The sequence below is a fragment of the Erinaceus europaeus genome, chromosome 10, assembly GCF_950295315.1.
Source record: "Erinaceus europaeus chromosome 10, mEriEur2.1, whole genome shotgun sequence".
Classification (NCBI taxonomy): Eukaryota; Metazoa; Chordata; class Mammalia; order Eulipotyphla; family Erinaceidae; genus Erinaceus; species Erinaceus europaeus.
In genome coordinates this window covers 78,364,330-78,383,671 of record NC_080171.1, presented here as the reverse complement: position 1 = coordinate 78,383,671, position 19,342 = coordinate 78,364,330, and the positions used below count along the sequence as shown (strand labels likewise).

Here is a 19,342-nt window from a genome sequence, read left to right as displayed (position 1 = left end):
AGGCAGTGAAGCCGGTCTGCAGGTGTCTGTCTTTCTTTCGCCCTCTCTGTCTTCCCCTTCTCTCTCTCTTTCTCTCTGTCCTAACAACAATGACATCAATAACAACAATAATAATTACAAACACAACAAAAACAACAACAAACAGGCTTCCCACCTGCAGGGGGAAGCTTCATCAGTGGTGAAGCAGTGCTGCAGGTGTCTCTCTGTCTCTACCTTACTTTTTTTTTTAAGAAACCTTTTATTTTTTCCCTTTTGTTGTCCTTGTTGTTTACTATTGTTGTTGTTGTTATAGCTGTCATTGTTGGATAGGACAAAGAGAAATTGAGAGAGAAGGGGAAGACAGAGAGGGGAGAGAAAGACAGACACCTGCACACCTGCTTCACCACTTGTGAAACGACTCCCCTGCAGGTGGGGAGCCGGGAGATCGAACCAGGATTCTTACTCCAGTCTTTGTGCTTTGCACCACCTGTGCTTAATCTGCTGTGCCACCACCCGGCTCCCCTCTCTCCCTCCCTATCTCCCCCCTCCTCTCAATCTCTGGCTGTTTCTATCAAATAAACAAACAAACAAACAAACAAATAAATAATAAATAACATTCGGATAAAGGAGAGAGAGAGAGACAATGATCTTGGGGGTGGTAGTGCAGTGGGTTACACGCACAAAGCACAAGGACCAGCATAAAGATCCTGGTCGAGCCCCCAGCTCCCCACCTGCAGGGGAGTCGCTTCACAGGTGGTGAAGCAGGTCTGCAGGGGTCTATCTTTCTCTCCCCCTCTCTGTCTTCTCCTCTCTCCATTTCTCCCTGTTCTATCCAAGAACGACATCAACAATAATAACAACCACACACACAAAAAGCTAAAACAACAAGGGCAACAAAGGGGGGAAAAATAGCCTCCAGGATCAGTGGATTCATGGTGCAGGCACCGAGCCCCAGCAATAACCCTGGAGGCAATTAAAAAAAAATGGAGTGGTCTGGGAGGTCGTATAGTGGATAAAGCATTGAACACTCAAACACAAGGTCCTAAATTCGATCCCTGGCAACACAGGTACCAGAGTGATATCTGGTTCTTTCTAGCTATATCTCCTTCTATCCCTCTCATAACTAACTAAATAATTAAATAAAATATTTTATTAAAAAATTGGAAAGGGGGGGTCGGGCGGTGGCGCAGTGGGTTAAGCGCATGTGGCGCAAAGTGCAGGGACCAGCGTAAGGATCCCGGTTCGAGCCCCCGGCTCCCCACCTGCAGGGGAGTCACTTCATGGGCGGTGAAGCAGGTCTGCAGGTGTCTATCTTTCTCTCCCCCTCTCTCTCTGTCTTCCCCTCCTCTCTCCATTTCTCTCTGTCCTATCCAACAACAAAGCAACGTCAACAATGGCAATAATAACTGCAACGAGGCTGCAACAACTAGGGCAACAAAAAGGGGGAAAAATGGCCTCCAGGAGTGGTGGATTCATGGTGCAGGCACCGAGCCCAGCAATAACCCTGGAGGAAAAAAAAAAATTGGAAAGGTTAAGGAGAGAATATAAGAAACAAAAGCTGGAATCCAAAATCTGAACATGCACCGAGAAAGACTGCCAAAGAGTTCCAACCAATTAGAAGACAAACCAGGGAAGAAGGTAGGTAGCATAATGGTTACACGCTCCTGCCTGAGGCTCCAGAGTCTTAGGTTCTAGGCCTCACACCACTATAAGTCAAAGCTGAGCAATGCTCTGTGTAAAAACAAACAAACAAACAAACAAAAATATATATACACATACACTTGGTAGCAATACAATTAATTTATTAATTAACTAATGAATTAAAATTGAGATTGGGAATGGAGTTCAGTGGTAGAGAACATGCTTGCCACATATTAAGTCCCAGGTTTGATCCCAGCAATCCTCCCCTCTGCTCACCAAAAAAAAAAAAAAAAAGTTGCATTGACAAGGAAGTAAACGGGTGAAAAATTCGAAGAACAGGTGAATAAATATTCCTGGGGAAGCTAGGCAGTGGTGCAGTGAGTTAAGTGCACATGTTACCATGCACAAGTGTCCAGGTTTGGGTTCAAGCCCCTGCTCCCTACCTGCAGGGGGGACACTTCACCAGCAATAAAGCAGATCTGTGAGCCTTTTTTTTTTTTTTTGCCTCCAGGGTTATTGCTGGGGCTCGGTGCCTGCGCCATGAATCCACTGCTCCTGGAGGCCTTTTTTTTTTTTTTTCCCTTTTGTTGCACTTGTTGTTGTAGCCTTGTTGTGGTTATTATTGTTGTTGTTGATGATGTTGTTTGTTGTTGGATAGGACAGAGAGAAATGGAGAGAGGAGGGGAAGACAGGGAGGGGGAGAGAAAGATAAACACCTGCAGACCTGCTTCACCGCCTGTGAAGCGACTCCCCTGCAGGTGGGGAGTCGGGGGCTCAAACCAGGATCATAAAGCCGGTCCTTTCACTTTGGGCCACATGCGCTTAACCGGCTGTGCTACCACCCAACCCCCCCCCTTTTTTTACTTTTTAAATTATATTTATTTATTGTATAGAGACAGCCAGAAATTGAGAGGAAGGAGGAGACAGAGAGGGGAGAAAGAGAGAGGGAGAGAGAGACCTACAGACTTGCTTCATCAATCACAAAGCTTCCCCCCTACAGATGGGAACCAGGGACTTGAACCCAGGTCCTTGTGCATTGTAACACGTGCACTCAACCAGGTGCGCCACCACCTGATTCCCCAGGTGTCTTTCTCTCTCCCCCCCTTTTTAAAAATTTACTATTATCTTTATTTATTGGATAGAGACAGACAGAAATCAAGAGGGAGGGGGTGATAGAGAGGGAGAGAGACAGAGAGACACTAGCAGCCCTGCTTCACCACTTGTAAAGCTTTCCCCCTGCAGGTGGGGGCCGGGGGCTTGAACCCGGGTCCTTGCGCATTGTAATACACACGCTCAACCAGGTGTGCCACTACCCGGCCCTCTCTCCCCCCATTTTTTTCTTTCATTCTTTTTATTTTTTTTTCATTCTTTTTTTCTTAGCCTTAGTGTTATCACTGGGGCTCAGCATCTGCACTATGAAGCCACTGCTCCTGGTGTCCATTTTTGCATTTTGTATCTGTGTTGGATAGGACAGAGAGAATTGAGGAGTGCAAGACAGAAAGGAAAAGAGAAAGACACCTGCAGACCTGCTTCACTGCTTGTGAAGCGACCCCCCTGAAGGTGGGGAGCTGCTGGTTTGAACCGGGATCCTTATGCTTCCTACTATGTGTACTTAACCCAGTGTGTTAATGCCTGGCCCCTTCTCTCTCTCTCTCTCTTTTTTTAATCTCCCAATTCCCTCTCAATTTCTCTGTCCTATCCACAAAAAAAAAAAAAAAAAAAAGGAAAAATGGCTGCCTAGAGTGGAGGACTGATAGTGCTGGCATTTAGCTACAGCAATAACTCTAGTGGCAGAAAAAAGAATAAACAAATAAATAGGTATCTCTGGGGTCAAAACATAGCTTACCTGGTTCAGCATGTGCTCTGCCATGCATGAGGCCCAGGTTGGATCCTTGGCACCACATGACAGTACTGTGAAACCAAGGGAAGCTCTGATGCTGAGGTTGGTCTCCCTCTCCCCCTATATTTGAAATAAAAAAATGAAAAGTTTGGCATGGGAGCAGTGAAATTGAGCATGTGTGAAACCCCAACACTGGGGTGGAGGCGAGGAGAGAATAGGTATTCTAGAGGGAGAGGAAATGCAGACATGTAGTCATGGTTGTGGCAAGGGTTGGCCCAGAACTGAGGCAAGAAAGGATTGAGTTGTTGAGTCTCCACCCATACTACCCTGAACATGCAGGATCTTGCTCATTCCCTGAAGCCAGGCAGGGCCTGGTTAATATCTGGCTCAGGGAATGGTTTTGAGTTCTCTAGAACTAGTACTGATATGAATCCACAGGAACAGGATAAAGCACATGCCAACTAGATAAACAAGCTCAAACAGGGAGTCAGGCGGTAGTGCAGGGGGTTAAGCGCAGGTGGCGCAAAGCACAAGGACGGGGTAGCCGGCTCCCCACCTGCAGGGGAGTCACTTCACAGGTGGTGAAGCAGGTCTGCAGGTGTCTATCTTTCTCTCCCACCTCTATCTTCCTCTCCTCTCTTCTGTCATATCCAACAACAACGACATCAATAACAACAACAATAACTACAACAATAAAACAAGGGCAATAAAAAGGAAGTGAATAAATAAATATTTTTAAAAGTCAAAAGTCTTAAAAAAAAAAAAAAGCTCTAGAAACTAGCTGTAACCTAAGGATGAGAGAAACAGGACAGAAATCTCCCAGTGCCAAAGGGACGGGGCACAGTGGCCAGAGCCTTGGACTCCCGGTCCCCAGTCTGACCACTGGCACTACACTTGCCAGAGTAATGTTTTCCTTCTATCATTTTTCCCTTCTATCATTAACAAATAAAAAAGTAAGTTATTTTCCTTCACAAAAAGTCGTCTTATCATCCAGAAAGAATAGACTGAGCCCTTAGCCACTGCTTATACTGGGGTCTCAAGCTGAGTCCTGACCTTGGCCTCAAGCTGACCTTGCCCCATGCTGAGTGCGCCTTGACCCCCATCTCAGGCTGACACCTGACTCTGGTCCCATGCTGAGCCTTGACCCCTGCCCCAGGATGACTCCTAACCCATGCTGAGCCCTGACCCCTATACCAGCTGGACACCTGACTCTGGTCCCATGCTGAGCCTTGACACTTGTCTCATGCTGAGCCCTGTCCGATGCTGAGCCCTGACCCATATCCCAGGCTGAGCCCTGGCCGCTGTCACATGCTAACCCTGGTAACCAGGCTGAGCCCTGACCTGGCCTCAGGACAAGTCTGCAAACTGAGAGCTGCTGGCCCCTGCTGAACTTCTGCAACCCTGGCGTCTGGCCGAGTGTGAAAATGTCAGCTCTTCAGAATCTTGCCACCTCAGAGTCTGAATGGCCCGAGACCGCTGGCTCACAGAGGGTCCCACCGGAGCTGCCTTTTGTGAGGACAGTGGCCTAAACTGAGAAGGTTGCCTTTCTCCTGGTCCGGCCCCGTCTCCCTTTTCACTGGGAGCTTCCCAGCTTCTAGTACGCAGGCAGAAGGCGGGGGGTGGGGGTGGTGGGTTGGGGGGGGGGGTGCCGGGCCGTGTGGGAGTCGGACGCTCTCTCGCGGCCACTCGGAGCGCTGCGCAAGGCGGCTGCTCACGGGTTCGGGACAGTTCGTGGGGTGCTTGGGGGCGTGTCTCAGGATTTGGAGGGGCTTCTGGTGTTCACACCCGGGCGCAGAGTTGCTCCTCGCCTTCGGGGTCGCCGGACCCTGGGAAGCGGCGACGCCCGGGGATCCAGCTGGGCAGCGGCAGCAGGAGGCGGAGGAGCCCGGCCAGGCGGGCGCGGGCGGCCGAGGCGAGCACGAGCAGCGGGGGCAGCGACAGGAAGCCGGACACGATGAGCGCCGCAGAGCCTCTGTCTGAGAGTAGCGAGCGACAGGCCGACAGGGGAGCCGGGTGGACCTGGGGGCGGGGCAGCCGTCAGAGGGCTAGGGAAGCAGGTGGGCCTGGAGGGTGCAGCCTGTGGCGAGGGGTGTGATGGGGGCGTGGCCCTGCGGCTGCCCACCTGGCATCAAGGACTTGAGAATGGGAGCTCAGCTACCTGGGCTGTCTCTGCCCCGTATCGGAAGCCCTTACAGTGGCTCAGAAGGGGACAAAGTAGATAAAGCACTGGACTCTCAAGCAACACATGTAGCAGAGTGATGCTCTGATTCCTTTTTCCTGCTCTCTCATATATATATTTTTGCTTCCAGGGTTATCACTGGGGCTCGGTGCCAGCACTACGAATCCACTGCTCCTGGAGGCTTTGTTTCCCCATTTTTGTTGCCCTTGTGGTTGTTATTGTTATTGTTGTCATAGCTGTTGTTGTTGGATAGAACAGAGAGAAATGGAGAGAGGAGGGGAAGACAGAGAGGGTGAGAGAAAGATAGACACCTGCAAACCTGCTTCACCGCTTGCGAAGCAACCTCCCTGCAGGTGGGGAGCTGGAGCTCTAACCGTGATCCTTAAGCTGGTCCTTGTGCTTAAAGCCATATGCGCTTAACCTGCCGCACTACCACCCAGCCCCCATAAATAAAGTATTTTTAAAGAGGCCAGAAGGTGGCGCATCTGGTTGAGCGCACATGTTACAATGGACAAGGACCAGCGATGCCCTACAGGTGTTTTTCTTTCTCCTGCTCTGTCTCCCCCTTCCCTCTCTTGATTTCTCTGTCTCTATCCAATAAATAAAATATTTAAAAGAAAGTAGGGAGTCAGGGGGGTAACGCCGTGGGTTAAGCGCAAGTGGCGTAAAGCACAAGGACTGGAGTAAGGATCCCGGTTCGAGCCCCCGGCTCCCCACCCGCAGGGAAGTCGCTTCACAAGCGGTGAAGCAGGTCTGCAGGTGTCTATCTATCTTTCTTTTCTTTTTTTTTTTCTTTTAAAAAAACACTTTATTTATTTATGAGAAAGATAGGAGGAGAGAGAAAGAACCAGACATCACTCTGGTTACATGTGCTGCTGGGGATCGAACTCAGGACCTCATGCTTGGGAGTCCAAAGCTTTATCACTGCGCCACCTCCCAGACCACATGGTGTCTTTCTCTCCCCCTCTCTGTCTTCCCCTCTACTCTCCATTTCTCTCTGTTCTATCCAACAACAACGGCATTAATAACAACAATAATAACTATAACAATAAAACAACAAGGGCAACAAAAGGGAAAATAAATAAATATTTAAAAAAATTTAAAAAATATTTAAAAGAAAGTAAAGTAATTCTTTAAGAATTAAATAAAATACTTTTATTATTTTATTTTAAACTTTTTATTATCTTTATTTATTTGTTGGGTAGAAACAGTCAGAAATTGACTGGGGTAATAGAGAGGAACAAAGACAGACACCTGCAACACTGCTTCACCACTCACAAAGCTTTCCCTCTGCAGGTGGGGACAGGGGCTAGAAGGCAGGTCCTTGTGCATTCTAACACATGTACTCAACCAGGTGCACCACCACCCCACCCGGCACCCTAAAATATAATATTTTTATATCATTTAATTATTTTATTTAAACAATTTTAATATTTTCTTTCTTTATTTATTGGATAGAGACAGCCAGAAATTGAGAGAGGAAAAGGGGAAGAGAGAGGAAGAGAGACAGAGAGATACCTGCAAAGCTTTTCCCATGCAGGAGGGGACAGAGGCTCAAACTCCAGTCCTTGAGCACTGTAATTTGTGTGCTCAACTGGGTGTGCCACCACCCCGCCCCCAAATAAAATATTTTTAAATAACAATTTTAAAAAAGGGAGTTTCTGGGGCCAGGCTGTAGCATAGCAGATTAAGCACACATGGCGCTAAGCGAAAGGACCTGAGTAAGGATCACAGTTCAAGCCCCCAGCTCTCCACCTGCAGGGGGATTGTTTCACAAGCGGTGAAGCAGGTCTTTCTCTCCCCCTCTGTCTTCCCCATCTCTTTTGAGTTCTCTCTATCCTATCCAAAAGCAATAGCAACAGCAACAACAACAATAATAATAATGGCAACAAAAATGGAAAAAAATGACCTCCAGGAGCAGTGGGTTAGTAGTGCAGGCACTGAGCCCTAGCAATAACCCTGGAGGAAAGAAAAAAAAAAACTTGGGGAGAGGAGTTCCCTGGAAGTGAGGCTCAGAGACTTGTCTCCAGTAGCATCTCTGATTTCCTCCTCTCTATGTTCTCCATGCCCCCCCTTCTCTGCTGACATTTGACCTAAAGCCCCAACTGTAGCTGTCACCAGCCACTGGCCCCTGCTGAGACACCTCTCCCTCTATGCTTAATCAAAGGGGGCCAATCCATCCAGAGCCACTGTCCCAAGGCAGGGGGGTCTGTGGCTCACTGTGGGGCCGAGATGGGAAGGGGCTGTTGATGAGTGAAGTCTGACATTATTTGCATTCTCTGTTCCTTGGGATCCCCTCCTCTTACTGCCCTGGCCAGCTGTCCAGTCCCTGGTAGGCCCTGGTACAAGACTGGGAGGCCTTAGGGGAGGGGCAAGGGCTGTTCCCTTGGGTAACAAACAAAAGCCTTTCTTTTGTTGCACTGGGGAGGGGGTGGCAGAGGGACAGTCTCTCTAGGGAGAAATATCATGTTGGAAGGGGCAGGCTTGCCTTCACCCCTAAGAGCCCTACTCCATAGGAACACTGGAAAGCACTCCCTCACCCCCACACAAACAACCCCCATCCTATTCTAAGGCTTGGCTCACCCTGGAGTGGCACAGGAATCCCAGGTAGACAATGGATGCCGCTGGTAGCAACACCAGCAGGAAAATGGCAGCAGGCAGCAGCAGGTGGAGCAGGCCAGCCAGGGCCTGCCCAGATAACCGCAAGGTCCTCAAGCTGAGGGGTTCTGGGCTCACATCCCCTGCAGACACCAGTGGTGAGGTCTGGTCATCAGAACACCTTTGGGGCAGCATGGGTGCAGTGTCTGAAGTGCTTCCTCCTTCCTCGTCTTCTTCTTCCTCCTCCTCCAGCTCTCTCTCCTGCTCATCCATACTCTCTTGGGCTCACCAAACTGGTCAAGCCCCCTTAGTCAGGCCAGCAGCCCCTGAATTTTAGGTTCTATGTCAGAAGTCACCTAGACCTAGCAACCAGGCAGTGAACCCAGCTGGGGGACAGGACACTACCAGATAGGTCAGGCTTCAACCATCAGTCTCTAGATTGAGCTCCTGCCTCAGTTTCTCCCACTGCCATTCCCACAGCTGCAGCCTGGACCTGTGTCCCCAACCAGCCAGCTCTTGTGTGCTCTGCTCAGGCCTTGCATAGCTGCCACCGCCACCACCCCTCCCCCGCACTGGCCCGGGGTACTCCACCCTCCTGGTTCCGCCCTCTCCCTGCTTTCAGAGCAGTCCACAATGACTTCGCTCTGATGTTTGCCCAGTCAGCATCAATGACTGCCATTCACCTCGCTTCTCAGCCTCAGTCATTCTTGCTCCCTCATTCCCAAACCAGGCCTTTCTTAGTCCCAGTAACACTGGGTGCCTACATGTGCAAAATGTAGTGTGGGCACCTGTATACAGTAGGCACTTAATAGCCAAGCTATCCTGTAAGTGGCAGGAATATGCCCAACCTAGCCAAAGAATTTACCCCAAGAGTGCTACAATATCCTTGACCCTGGGTTCCTGCATGAAACGGTGTAAAATACCACTTGCAGGTGATCCGGACAGTAGCGCAGTATGTTAAGCACACATGGTGCAAAGTGCAAGGACCCGCGTAAGGATCCCCGTTGACCCCCAGCTCCCCACCTGCAGGGGATCACGTCACAAGTCATGAAGCAGGTCTGAAGGTGTCTATCTTTCTCTTCTCTCTGTCTTCCCCTCCACTCTCCATTTCTGTCCTATCCAACAACAAAGACAGCAATAACAAGAACAATAACCACAACAAAGACAAAACAAGGGCAATAAAAGGGGAAAAAATAGCCTCCAGGAGCAGTGTATTCATGGTGTAGGCACGGAGCCCCAGAAATAACCTTGGAGGCAAAAAAAAAAAAAAAAAAAAAAAAAAACCACTTGCAGAATTATCACTTAAACTCAGTAACTTGCCTGGAAGCCGAGCAAAAAAAAAAGATAGGGGTGGGGGTAGATAGCATAATGGTTATGCAAACAGACTCTCAAGGCTGAGGCTCCATCAAATCCCAGGTTCAATCCCCCGCACCACCATAAGCCAGAGCTGAGCAGTGCTCTGGTAAAATTTGTAATTTGTAAGCACAATTTGTAATAGCCAAAACCTGGAAGCAACCCAGGTGTCCAACAACAGATGAGTGGCTGAGCAAGTTCTGGTATATATACACAATGGAATATTACTCAGCTATAAAAAATGGTGACTTCACTGTTTTCAGCCAATCTTGGATGGACCTTGAAAAATTCATGTTATGTGAAATAAGTCAGAAACAGAAGGATGAATATGGGATGATCTCACTTTCAGGCAGAAGTTGAAAAACAAGATCAGAAAAGAAAACACAAGTAGAACCTGAAATGGAATTGGCATATCGCACCAAAGTAAAAGACTCTGGGGTGGGTGGGTGAGGAGAATACAGGTGCATGAAGGATGATAAATGACATAGTGGGGGTTGTATTGCATGTACAAACTACTGTATTTACTGTTGAATGTAAAACATTAATTCCCAGCTTCCCCAGAGACACACCTTACTAGGGAAAGAGAGAGGCAGAATGGGAGTATGGACCGACCAGTCAACGCCCATGTTCAGCAGGGAAGCAATTACAGAAGCCAGACCTCCTACCTTCTGCAACCCTCAATGACCCTGGGTCCATGCTCCCAGAGGGCTAGAGAATGGGAAAGCTATCATGGGAGGGGGTGGGTTATGGAGATTGGGTGGTGGGAATTGTGTGGAGTTGTACCCCTCCTACCTTATGGTTTTGTTCATTAATCCTTTCTTAAATAAAAAAAAAATAATAATAAATAATAAAAAACATTAATTCCCCAGTAAAGAAATAAATTTTTTAAATTTATAGAGGGTGGAGGGTATAATGGTTATGCAAACAGCTCTCATGCCTGAGGCTCCAAAGTCCCAGGTTCAATCCCCCACACCACCATAAGCCAGAGCTGAGCAGTGCTCTGGTTAAAAAAAAAAAAAAAAAAAGATAGAAGTGGCTCTTTTGTACCCCTGCCCCACCCTCAATTTCAGCCCTTCAATTTTCTTTCTAGCATTTATTTTATTTTTTTTAACATTTATTTATTTATTTAAATTTGATAGAGCAGAGAGAAACTGAGTGGGAAGGGGAGACAGAGATAGAGATAGACATCTTTAGTACTGCTTCACCACTTATGAAGCTTACCCCCTGCAGATGGTGACAGGGGTTTGAACCCAGGTCCTTGTGACATGTTCGATCAGCCAGGTGCATCACTGCCTGGCCCATTTTCTTTTTCCTTCTCCCTCTCCTCCTCCTCCTCCTCTTCCCCTTCATTTTCATTTTCATTGTCACCAGGGTGGGGCTCAGTACCTACACAATGAATCCATTACTCCTGGCCATCATTTAACCATCATTTTTTCTTTTCCTTAATTTTTGTTCATCGTCACTGTGGTTATTTCTGGGGTTTGACGTCTACACAATGGACCCACTGCTTCTGCTGTCCATTTTTTACTTTTTATTTTTAAATTTTTATTTGATAGAGACATCTGCAACACTGCTTCATTGTTCATGAAGCTTCCCTCCTACAGGTGGGGACCCAGGGCTTGAACCTGGGTTATCATCCATGGTAACATGATGCTTTAACAGGTGCACCACTGACTGACCTTCCTAACCCTTCCTTCTAGCCATTTCCAGGCCTCTTATACTCCTTTGAAACACCAAGGGATGAAAAGGAACCAGGATGTCAGTTCAATAGCTGAAATTTCCCTGCAGGAGTCTGCTGCTCAATGCTGCTTTTTAAATTTTAAACTAGAGCAATAACTCAGCTCTGGCTAATGGTGGTGCTGGGGATTGAACCTAGAGTCTTGGGACCTCAGGCATGAAAGCCTTTTGCAGAACCATTATGCTTTCTTCCAGTCCCACTGTGCCCAAATGCCAACTGTTGCCCTAGCACACACCATGATCTTGCAGAGCATTTTTATGCAGACAGCTAACTGGAGATAAAGTGTCTTTCTCCCCAACCGTTTTGTCACTCCTTGTGCAGGCACTTGGAAGCCTACTGTGTTCCAGGCACTTCTCTAGGGAGGGGTGACTGAGACTGAGAGGTCCTGCAGGTGTCTGTCTGTCTTTTTTTAAAAATTTTTTAATATTTATTTATTTATTCCTTTTAGTTGCCCTTGTTGTTTTATTGTTGTAATTATTGTTGTTGTTGATGATGTCATTGCTGTTGGACAGGACAGAGAGAAATGGAGAGAGGAGGGGAAGACAGAGAGGGGAGAGAAAAACAGACACCTGCAGACCTGCTTCACCGCCTGTGAAGTGACTCCCCTGCAGGTGGGGAGCTAGCGTTCGAACCAGGATCCTTATGCCGGTCATTGAGCTTTGCGCCACCTGGGCTTAGCCCAGTGCGCTACTGCCCGACTCCCTGGTGTCTGTCTTTCTCTCCCCGTCTGTCTTCCCCTCCTCTCTCCATTTCTCTCTGTCCTATCCAACAACGAACGACATCAACAACAATGATAACCACAACAAGGCTACAACAACGGGGGCAACAAAAGGGGGGAAAGGCCTCCAGGAACAGTGGATTCATGCTGCAGGCACTGAGCCCCAGCAATAACCCTGGAGGCAAAAAATAAATAAATAAATAAAATTTGTTGGCATGTTTCATATTGGTTTGGTCCTCTTCCCCCCACCTCTGGAAGATTGTGGTTTAGCCCTGCTAGTTTCCCGGGGCCTGCTTGTCCCCGCACAAAAAGAACCCCTACGGAGGTCCAGAGTCCCAGCAGCAGCTGCTGGGGGGAGAATGATGGGGAAGCACATGGTGTGGTGATTTGCTGCTTGTGAATAAAGATTAAACTGCAGCTTCTCAGCCCAGCCGTGTGTCCCCAAGTCTCTATCTCTGTCTACCGCCGCGAAGCTAGCCGCCGACGACAAAAATTAAAGAGGGAGGGGTAGATAGCATAATGGTTATACAAAGAGACTTTCATGCCTGAGGCTCCAAAGTCCCAGGTTCAATCCCCTACACCACCATAAGCCAAAGCTGAGCAGTGATCTGTTCAAAAGTAAATAAACAAATTAAAAAAAAAAAAAAACGGAGGCTGGGTGGTAGTGCAGCGGGTTAAACACACATGCTGCAAAGTGTAAGGGCTGTAGTAAGGATCCTGGTTTGAGCCCCCGGCTCCCCACAAGCAGGGGAGTCGCTTCACAGGCAGTGAAGCAGGTCTGCAGGTGTCTGTCTTTCTCACCCCGTCTTCCTCTCCTCTCTCCATTTCTCTCTGTCCTATCCAACAACAATGACATCAATAGCAACAACAATAATAACCACAACAATGATAAAAAACGAGCAACAAAGTGGAAAATAAAAAATATTTTTAAAAGCTTCATGTGCTCTCTTGATCGCTTGCTCTTTCTTCCTCCTCCTTCTCTCTCTCTCTCCTTTTTCTCTCTGAAAGAGTAGAAGTAGTGAACTGGGATAATTAAACACTGGCCACAACCAAAAATAAATAAATAAAAATAATAAAAAGATAAGTGTATTTTGAGCAAAAATTAAGTAACAGTGTGGGGGACACAGGTTGCTTCAGACATATGATCAGCTCCTGGGGTCCCTCTGGGGATGGGGGACCACTTGATTTAGACTCTGGGGTGGCATCCATGTTCTGGGAGAGGCAGACTCCAGGCCCCTAGCCTACAGACCCCACCCATGAATCCTGTAGACACTTGGAAGGGCTGCTCTCTGGGAAAGTGGGTGACCAGGGCAAGGCCCTGAGGACATCTCATCCCTGGGAACCTGGGAGTGGGAGGCGCTGGGGAGGGAGTGACCCCCAAACTGTTCTCTTCCTGGAGGCCAGCTTTAGCAAGCTATGCTTTCTCCTGCTTGTGGCTCTGATGGCTGCCTGACTCAGAGTGTGGAGTTAGGATCGGCCTTCAGACACCCCAGGACCCCAGGATCAGGGTGGTCCTGACCAGAGGAAAGGAGCCCCTGGGAGGTATGTGGCTTTCTCTATAGAGGACAAGCGGGGTCACTTAGGACTCCCTGGAGGGGCTGCTATGCAAGGGCAAGTTCTGGCTTGCTGGCTTTTGTCTATTGGGAAGAAAGCCAAGCCGGGGGCCCTGGCAGTTGGCAGCAGAAGGAGCGTGGTGGGCAGGGGCAACGTGGCAGGCAGCCTCTTCAAAGCTGCTGGGTAAACAGTGTGGGGAGACAACTCTTTCTCCACCTCCCCACCCTGATGGGAGCAGACACCCCACTCTACACGGAGAAACAGGTCTTGCTGTTGCTGACAACACAAAGATATAAAGCGAGCTCCCTGAGGTAACCAGGAGCCAAGGCTAAGTGGTGCCCCCATCCCGAGATGCGCGGGGTTTCACATGGGCTGGGTGGCCAGGACTTCGGGCACCCATGCAGGACTTCTCTTCCCAGGTGCACGCGAGGAGCTTCGAGCCCTGGGAGCAGGGGCCCACGGAGATGGAGGCTGAGCAGGAGCTGCGGTGGCTGGAGTTGGGCTCCGAGGAGGCCCAGGGAGCCAGAACGCAGGGGCCTAGCAACCCAGGGGCCTGGGGACACCTGCTGAGGGCCGTCTGGAGTGGCCACATGGGCCTAGTGACAAAGCTGCTGCGGCAAGGGGCCAGCCTGGAGGAGAGGTGAGGGGCCCTGAGGCCCCAGAGGAGTGTGAGGAGGGCCATGGTAGTGCAGAGCTGGCTGCCCTGTCCCGCCCCTGGGGGGCTTCTCTCTGCAGCGCAGCGCCCAGTTGACAGACCCCCCCTCCCGTCCCCATCCCCTGCAGGGACGGCTCGGGCAGAACCGCGCTCCATCTAGCGGTGCTGCGGGGCCACGTGCCCTTCGTGCGGCTGCTGCTGCGGCGCGGGGCGCGGGCGAGCGCAGAGGACGCGGCGGGGCGCACGCCGCTGCACGAGGCGGCCTGGCACGGGCACTCGCAGGCGGCTGTGCTGCTGCTGGGGCGCGGCGCGGCGGCGGCGGCGCGCTCGGGAGCGGGGCTCACCCCGCTGCACTGCGCAGCCGCACTGGGCCGCTACCTGTTGGCCGGCAACCTGCTGGTCGCCCTCAGTCCCGGCACCTCCTGGGCCCCGGACGCGCGCGGCTGGACTGCAGCGCACTGGGCGGCGGCAGGAGATCGGCTGTCAGTGCTGGAGTTGCTGCTGGAGGCGGGCCTGGATGGAGCGGGGCGGGACGGAGCGCTGCTCGTGGCGGCGGCGGCGGGGCGCGGGGCGGCGCTGCGCCTGCTCCTGGAGCGCGGGGCGCGGGCGGACGCGCTGGACTGTGCGGGGGCCTCGGCGCTTGGAGTTGCGGCTGCGCTGGGCCACCGGCAGGTTCGTCTTGCTCAGGGGTGTCGGGCGGGGGGAGCAGGCCAACCTCCTGTGCAGGTGGAGGTTTGCAGGGAGGGCCGAGCGCGACCTGGGAGGACGCTGGGTGGGGGTAGCAGGAGCCCCCAAATCGTAAGGGTGACCTAAGAAGTGGGGAGGGGAGCAGTGGTGGAAAACCCCATTGAACTATGTGCAAAGATCGGGGTTCAAGTTCCCGGTCCCCACTTGCAGGGGGGAAGCTTCATGAGTGGTGAAGGAATGCTGTAAGTGGCTTTCTCTCTCCTCTAGTTATTCCCTCACACTTTATGTCTTACCAAGTACAAAAAAAAAAAAAAAAAAAGGCCACCAGGAGCAGTGAATTCATCATGCAGGCACAGAGCCCTAGCAATAACCCTGGAGGCAATAAATAAGAACTGTTGTGGGGGGGGGGGGTGTGTCGGGCGGTAGCGCAGTAGGTTAAACGCAGGTGGCGCTAAGCACAAGGACTGGTGTAAGGATCCCGGTTAGAGCCCCCCTGGCTCCCCACCTGCAGGGGAGTCGCTTCACAGGTGGTAAAGCAGGTCTGCAGGTGTCTATCTTTCTCTCCCCCTCTCTGTCTTCCCCTTCTTTCTCCATTTCTCTGTCCTATTCAACAACCACGACATCAGTAACAACAACAATAATAACTACAACAATAAAACAAGGGCAACAAAAGGGAAAAAATAAAAAAAAAAAAAGAACTGAGGGGGACGGACCAACGAAATAGCACCTTTGGACAGTGTGCTGCTTTGCCATGTGCATGACCTACGTTCTAGCCCAGCCCCCACCACATCCGAGCATCTGAGGAAGCTTAGGTGAAGCTTAGGTGTTGTGGTCGCTTTCAGTCTCTCTCTGACCCTAAAAAAAATAAATAAAAAGGGAAGAGGGGGTTGGGGGTAGCATTCCAAGCAGAGGACCCACAGGGTTGGTGGGGCAGGCTTCTCACAAAGGGGGCAATATGCAGGAGGAGGTGCGAGCTCTGGACCATGCATGCTCTACTGCAGGATATGGAGGTGTTGCTTGCCTGTGGAGCCGACCCTGGCCTCAAGGACAGGCACCACCGCTCGCCACTCCACAAGGCGGCCTCTGGGGGACATCTGTCTTCAGTGGAGCTGCTGGTGATTTGGGGGGCCGAAGTGGACTCCAGAGACTCTCTGGGCCTTTCCCCACTGCACCACGCTGCCCGGGGTGGCCACGAGGACATCTGCTGCTGTCTGCTGGATGCGGGTGCTCAAGTCAATGCCACGGGCTGGCTCCACACTACCCCCCTGCACTTGGCTGTGGAACGAGGCCACAAGCCCATTGTGCAACTTCTGCTGCGCAGAGGGGCCAACCCTAGCCCGAGGTCGCAGTGGAGTGAGTCAACCCAGGATGTATTGTGTGAGGGAGGCCAAGCCACCATAATGCCTGCCTCCAGTGGGGCTCAGAAGAACGGGGGTGCCCTTCTCCATGGTCCCTGAGCCTCTGAGGGCAGAGCAGTGTCCTGGGTCCTCTTTGCAGTTTGGTCCCAGAGAGATGTTCCTACAGGAAGAAACATTGCTGTGTCTGAGCCAAGATGCACCCCTTTCTTGAAGATGCAGCCCTGTGTGCCTCCGTCCATTCACCACAGCCTGGAAGAGCTTGACCAAAGGGAGGGTTTCCCACTTTTCTGGACACCCTGGGGGCTCAGCCCTCCCTAGCTAGGACTACCTTTGATTCTGTGTTTATGTCCTCTGGATCCAGAGCACCTCCTGTCAGTCACCCAGTATCAGGTACCAAGGACAGGCCGTGTGCTGTGCTCTGCTGAGATGGTCAGCCAGTCCATCCTGAGGCCCCTGCCATTTCTGCAGGGACCCTGAGCAAAGGGCTCTCCCCCTTACTCCTGTCTGCCTCCTGACTTTGGTGAATCCTGCTGTGGTCCTTGGGGGACCTCTTGTCTAAGGAAGAGTAGCAGATACAATAAACAGATATTAGTACCATCACCACTGCCTTAAATTAAAAATCTTGGGGGGTCAGGCGGTAGCGCAGCAGGTTGAGTGCACATGGTGCAAAAAACAGGGACCTGCAGAAGGATCAAGTTTCCAGCCCCCGGCTCCCCACCTGCAGAGGGGTTGCCTCACAAGCAGTGAAGCAGGTCTGCAGGTGTCTATCTTTCTCTCCCCCTCTGTCTTCCCCTCCTCTCTCAATTTCTCTCTGTCCTATCCAACAATGATGACATCAATAACCACAATAATAATAACCACAACAATGTTAAAAACAAAACTAGGGTAACAAAAGGGAAAAAAAAAAGCCTCCAGAACAGTGGATTTGTGGTATAGCCACCGAGCCCCACCAATAACCCTGGAGGAAAAAAAAAAATTTTAAATCTTGGGCCCAGGTGGTGGTGAACATTACAATGTGCAAGGACCTGGGTTCAAGCCCCTGGTCCCCACCTGCAGGAGAAGTGGTGAAGCAGTGTTGCATGTGTCCCTCTCTCTTCTAAATATTTTATTTATTGGTTGATTGGCTAGAGACAGAGAAATTGACAGGCAGAGAGAGAGAGAGAGAGAGAGGAAAGACAGCTGCCACTCATGAAGCTTCTACCCTACAGGTAGGGATGAAGGACTTGAACCTTGGTCCTTGCACATTGTAACATGTAACATGCCATTGCACGGCCCTCTCTATCTACCCTTTCCCTCCCAATTTCTTTGTCACTAGTAAAAAATAAATACAATAAAATTAAATATATAAATATTTAAAAAACAAACAAAGTCTTGATTACAGCAACCTGGGAGGTGGCATAGTGGTTAAGACCTTCAACTCTCAAGCATGAGGTCTTGAGCTGGACCCGTGGTGTCACGTGTGCCGGAGTGATGTTCTGGTTTTTACTTTCTTTTTTTCTTTCTTTCTTTTTTTTTTTTTTTTTTGCCTCCAGGGTTATTGCTGGGGCTCAGTGCCTGCACTATGAATCCACTGCTCCTGGAGACCATTTTTTCCATTTTGTTGCCCTCATTGCACTTGTTGTAGTTGTTATTGTTGTCATAGCTGTTGTTGTTGGATAGGACAGAGAGAAATGGAGAGAGGAGGGGAAGACAGAGGGGGAGAGAAAGATAGACACCTGCAGATCTGTTTTGCTGCTTGCAAAGTGGCCCCCCTGCAGGTGGGGAGCTGGGGAGTCGAACCGGGATCCTTACACCGACTATTGCGCTTTGTGCCATGTGCACTGTGCTACCACCCAGCTCCCGGGTTTTTTCATTCACAAGTGATTTTTTTTTTCAAATATTGATGAGAGTAGGAACAAAAGACCATGGTAGAAACAGTGGCCCCTGTAGCGCAGGGGGTTAAGTGCACGTGGCACAAAGCGCAAGGACCGGTAGAAGGATCCCGGTTTGAGCCCCCAGCTCCCCACCTACAGGGGAGTTCCTTCACAGGCAGTGAAGCAGGTCTGCAGGTATCTTGTCTTTCTCTCCCCCTCTGTCTTCCCTTCCTCTCTCCATTTCTCTCTGCCCTATCTAACAACGATGACATCAATAACAACAACAACAAAAACAATAAAAAGACAAGAACAACAAAAGGGAAAAAAAAAAGAAACAGTGGCCCCTGATGGTACACTTGTGTCTTGAGAAACTTTTATCATTATTTCATTTAAAGATACAGGTTAGTGTGACCATATAAATAACACAACTGGTAGAGCATTGGACTTACTGGCCTGAGGATCCTGGTTCAGTCCCTGGTACCACATGCATATGGGAGTGCTTTGACTTCTCTGTTTATTCCATATGCAATAAATAATTTAAAAAGTATAGTTTTGGGGGAGTCTGGCGGTAGTGCAGCGGGTTAAGCTCATGTGGCACAAAGTGCAAGGACCAGTGGAAGGATCCCTGTTCAAGCCGCTGGCTCCCCACCTCCAGGGGAGTCGCTTCACAGGTGGTGACGCAGGTCTGCAGGTGTCTCTCTTTCTCTCCCCCTCAGTTTTCCCCTCCTCTCTCCCTTTCTCTCTGTCCTATCTAACAACGATGACATCAATAGCAACAATAACTACAACAACAATAAAAAGACAAGGGCAACAAAAGGGAAAATAAAAAATTTTTTAAATGTATAGTTTTGGATATCTTCCTCTCCTTCCTGCAGTGAGTGCATCCTGCGTATCTGAATCCCCTGGTTTCATTTACAGTGCAGCCTGCATATCTGTGTGTGTATGCTGAGGAAATAGCTCACTTGGATAGTGAGCTGCTTTTCCATGTGTACAATTCAAATTTGAGCCCAGCCCCCATTACACTGAAGGAAGCTTCAGTCTTTTTCATTTCCTCTCCTTTTCCACCTGTCTTTATTTGAAAAATTATTGATAAAAAAATGGGAGGAGGACATGAAAGAGGAAAGCACTAGGGGCCAGGTGTTGGTGCATCTGGTTAAGCCCACATGTTACAGTGCACAAGGACCCAGGT

At 50.0% G+C, this 19,342-nt stretch overlaps 3 protein-coding genes across 7 annotated transcripts; 2 read left to right on the top strand and 1 right to left on the bottom strand.

Moving 5' to 3' along the window:
* Positions 1-217: 217 nt before the first annotated feature.
* TMEM88B (transmembrane protein 88B) lies at positions 218-8,776 on the bottom strand. 5 transcript variants are annotated; one of them, XR_009552060.1, is made up of 3 exons: positions 8,223-8,776; positions 4,802-5,479; positions 218-292 (listed from the first exon to the last, which is right to left on the bottom strand). XR_009552060.1 is itself a non-coding variant. In XM_007525733.3 (2 exons), the coding sequence occupies exons 1-2, from the start codon at positions 8,508-8,510 to the stop codon at positions 5,240-5,242; spliced, it is 528 nt and encodes a 175-aa protein (XP_007525795.1). In that variant the 5' UTR covers positions 8,511-8,776; the 3' UTR covers positions 1,306-5,239. The 5 variants fall into 5 exon arrangements, 1 of the variants encoding a protein (XP_007525795.1); XR_009552057.1 differs by having other exon boundaries at positions 251-292; positions 3,467-5,479; XR_009552059.1 differs by lacking the exon at positions 218-292 and adding an exon at positions 800-942.
* Positions 8,777-13,986: 5,210 nt separating this feature from the next.
* LOC132540894 (ankyrin repeat domain-containing protein 65-like) lies at positions 13,987-14,455 on the top strand. Its single transcript, XM_060199858.1, has one exon. The coding sequence runs from the start codon at positions 13,999-14,001 to the stop codon at positions 14,242-14,244; it is 246 nt and encodes an 81-aa protein (XP_060055841.1). The 5' UTR covers positions 13,987-13,998; the 3' UTR covers positions 14,245-14,455.
* Positions 14,281-18,692, top strand: LOC103115874 (ankyrin repeat domain-containing protein 65). The gene is made up of 3 exons (XM_060200790.1): positions 14,281-14,286; positions 14,355-14,927; positions 15,944-18,692. The coding sequence occupies exons 1-3, from the start codon at positions 14,281-14,283 to the stop codon at positions 16,397-16,399; spliced, it is 1,035 nt and encodes a 344-aa protein (XP_060056773.1). The 3' UTR covers positions 16,400-18,692.
* Positions 18,693-19,342: the final 650 nt, after the last annotated feature.

Coding starts and splice junctions, on each gene's coding strand:
- TMEM88B (XM_007525733.3), bottom strand. CDS start 8,510: ATGGATGAGCAGGAGAGAGAGCTGGAGGAGGAGGAAGAAGAAGACGAG. Junction 5,480..8,222: donor GATTCCTGTGCCACTCCAGG/GTGAGCCAAGCC, acceptor CCCCGCCCCCAG/GTCCACCCGGCTCCCCTGTC.
- LOC132540894 (XM_060199858.1), top strand. CDS start 13,999: ATGCAGGACTTCTCTTCCCAGGTGCACGCGAGGAGCTTCGAGCCCTGG.
- LOC103115874 (XM_060200790.1), top strand. Junction 14,928..15,943: donor CTGCGCTGGGCCACCGGCAG/GTTCGTCTTGCT, acceptor GCTCTACTGCAG/GATATGGAGGTGTTGCTTGC.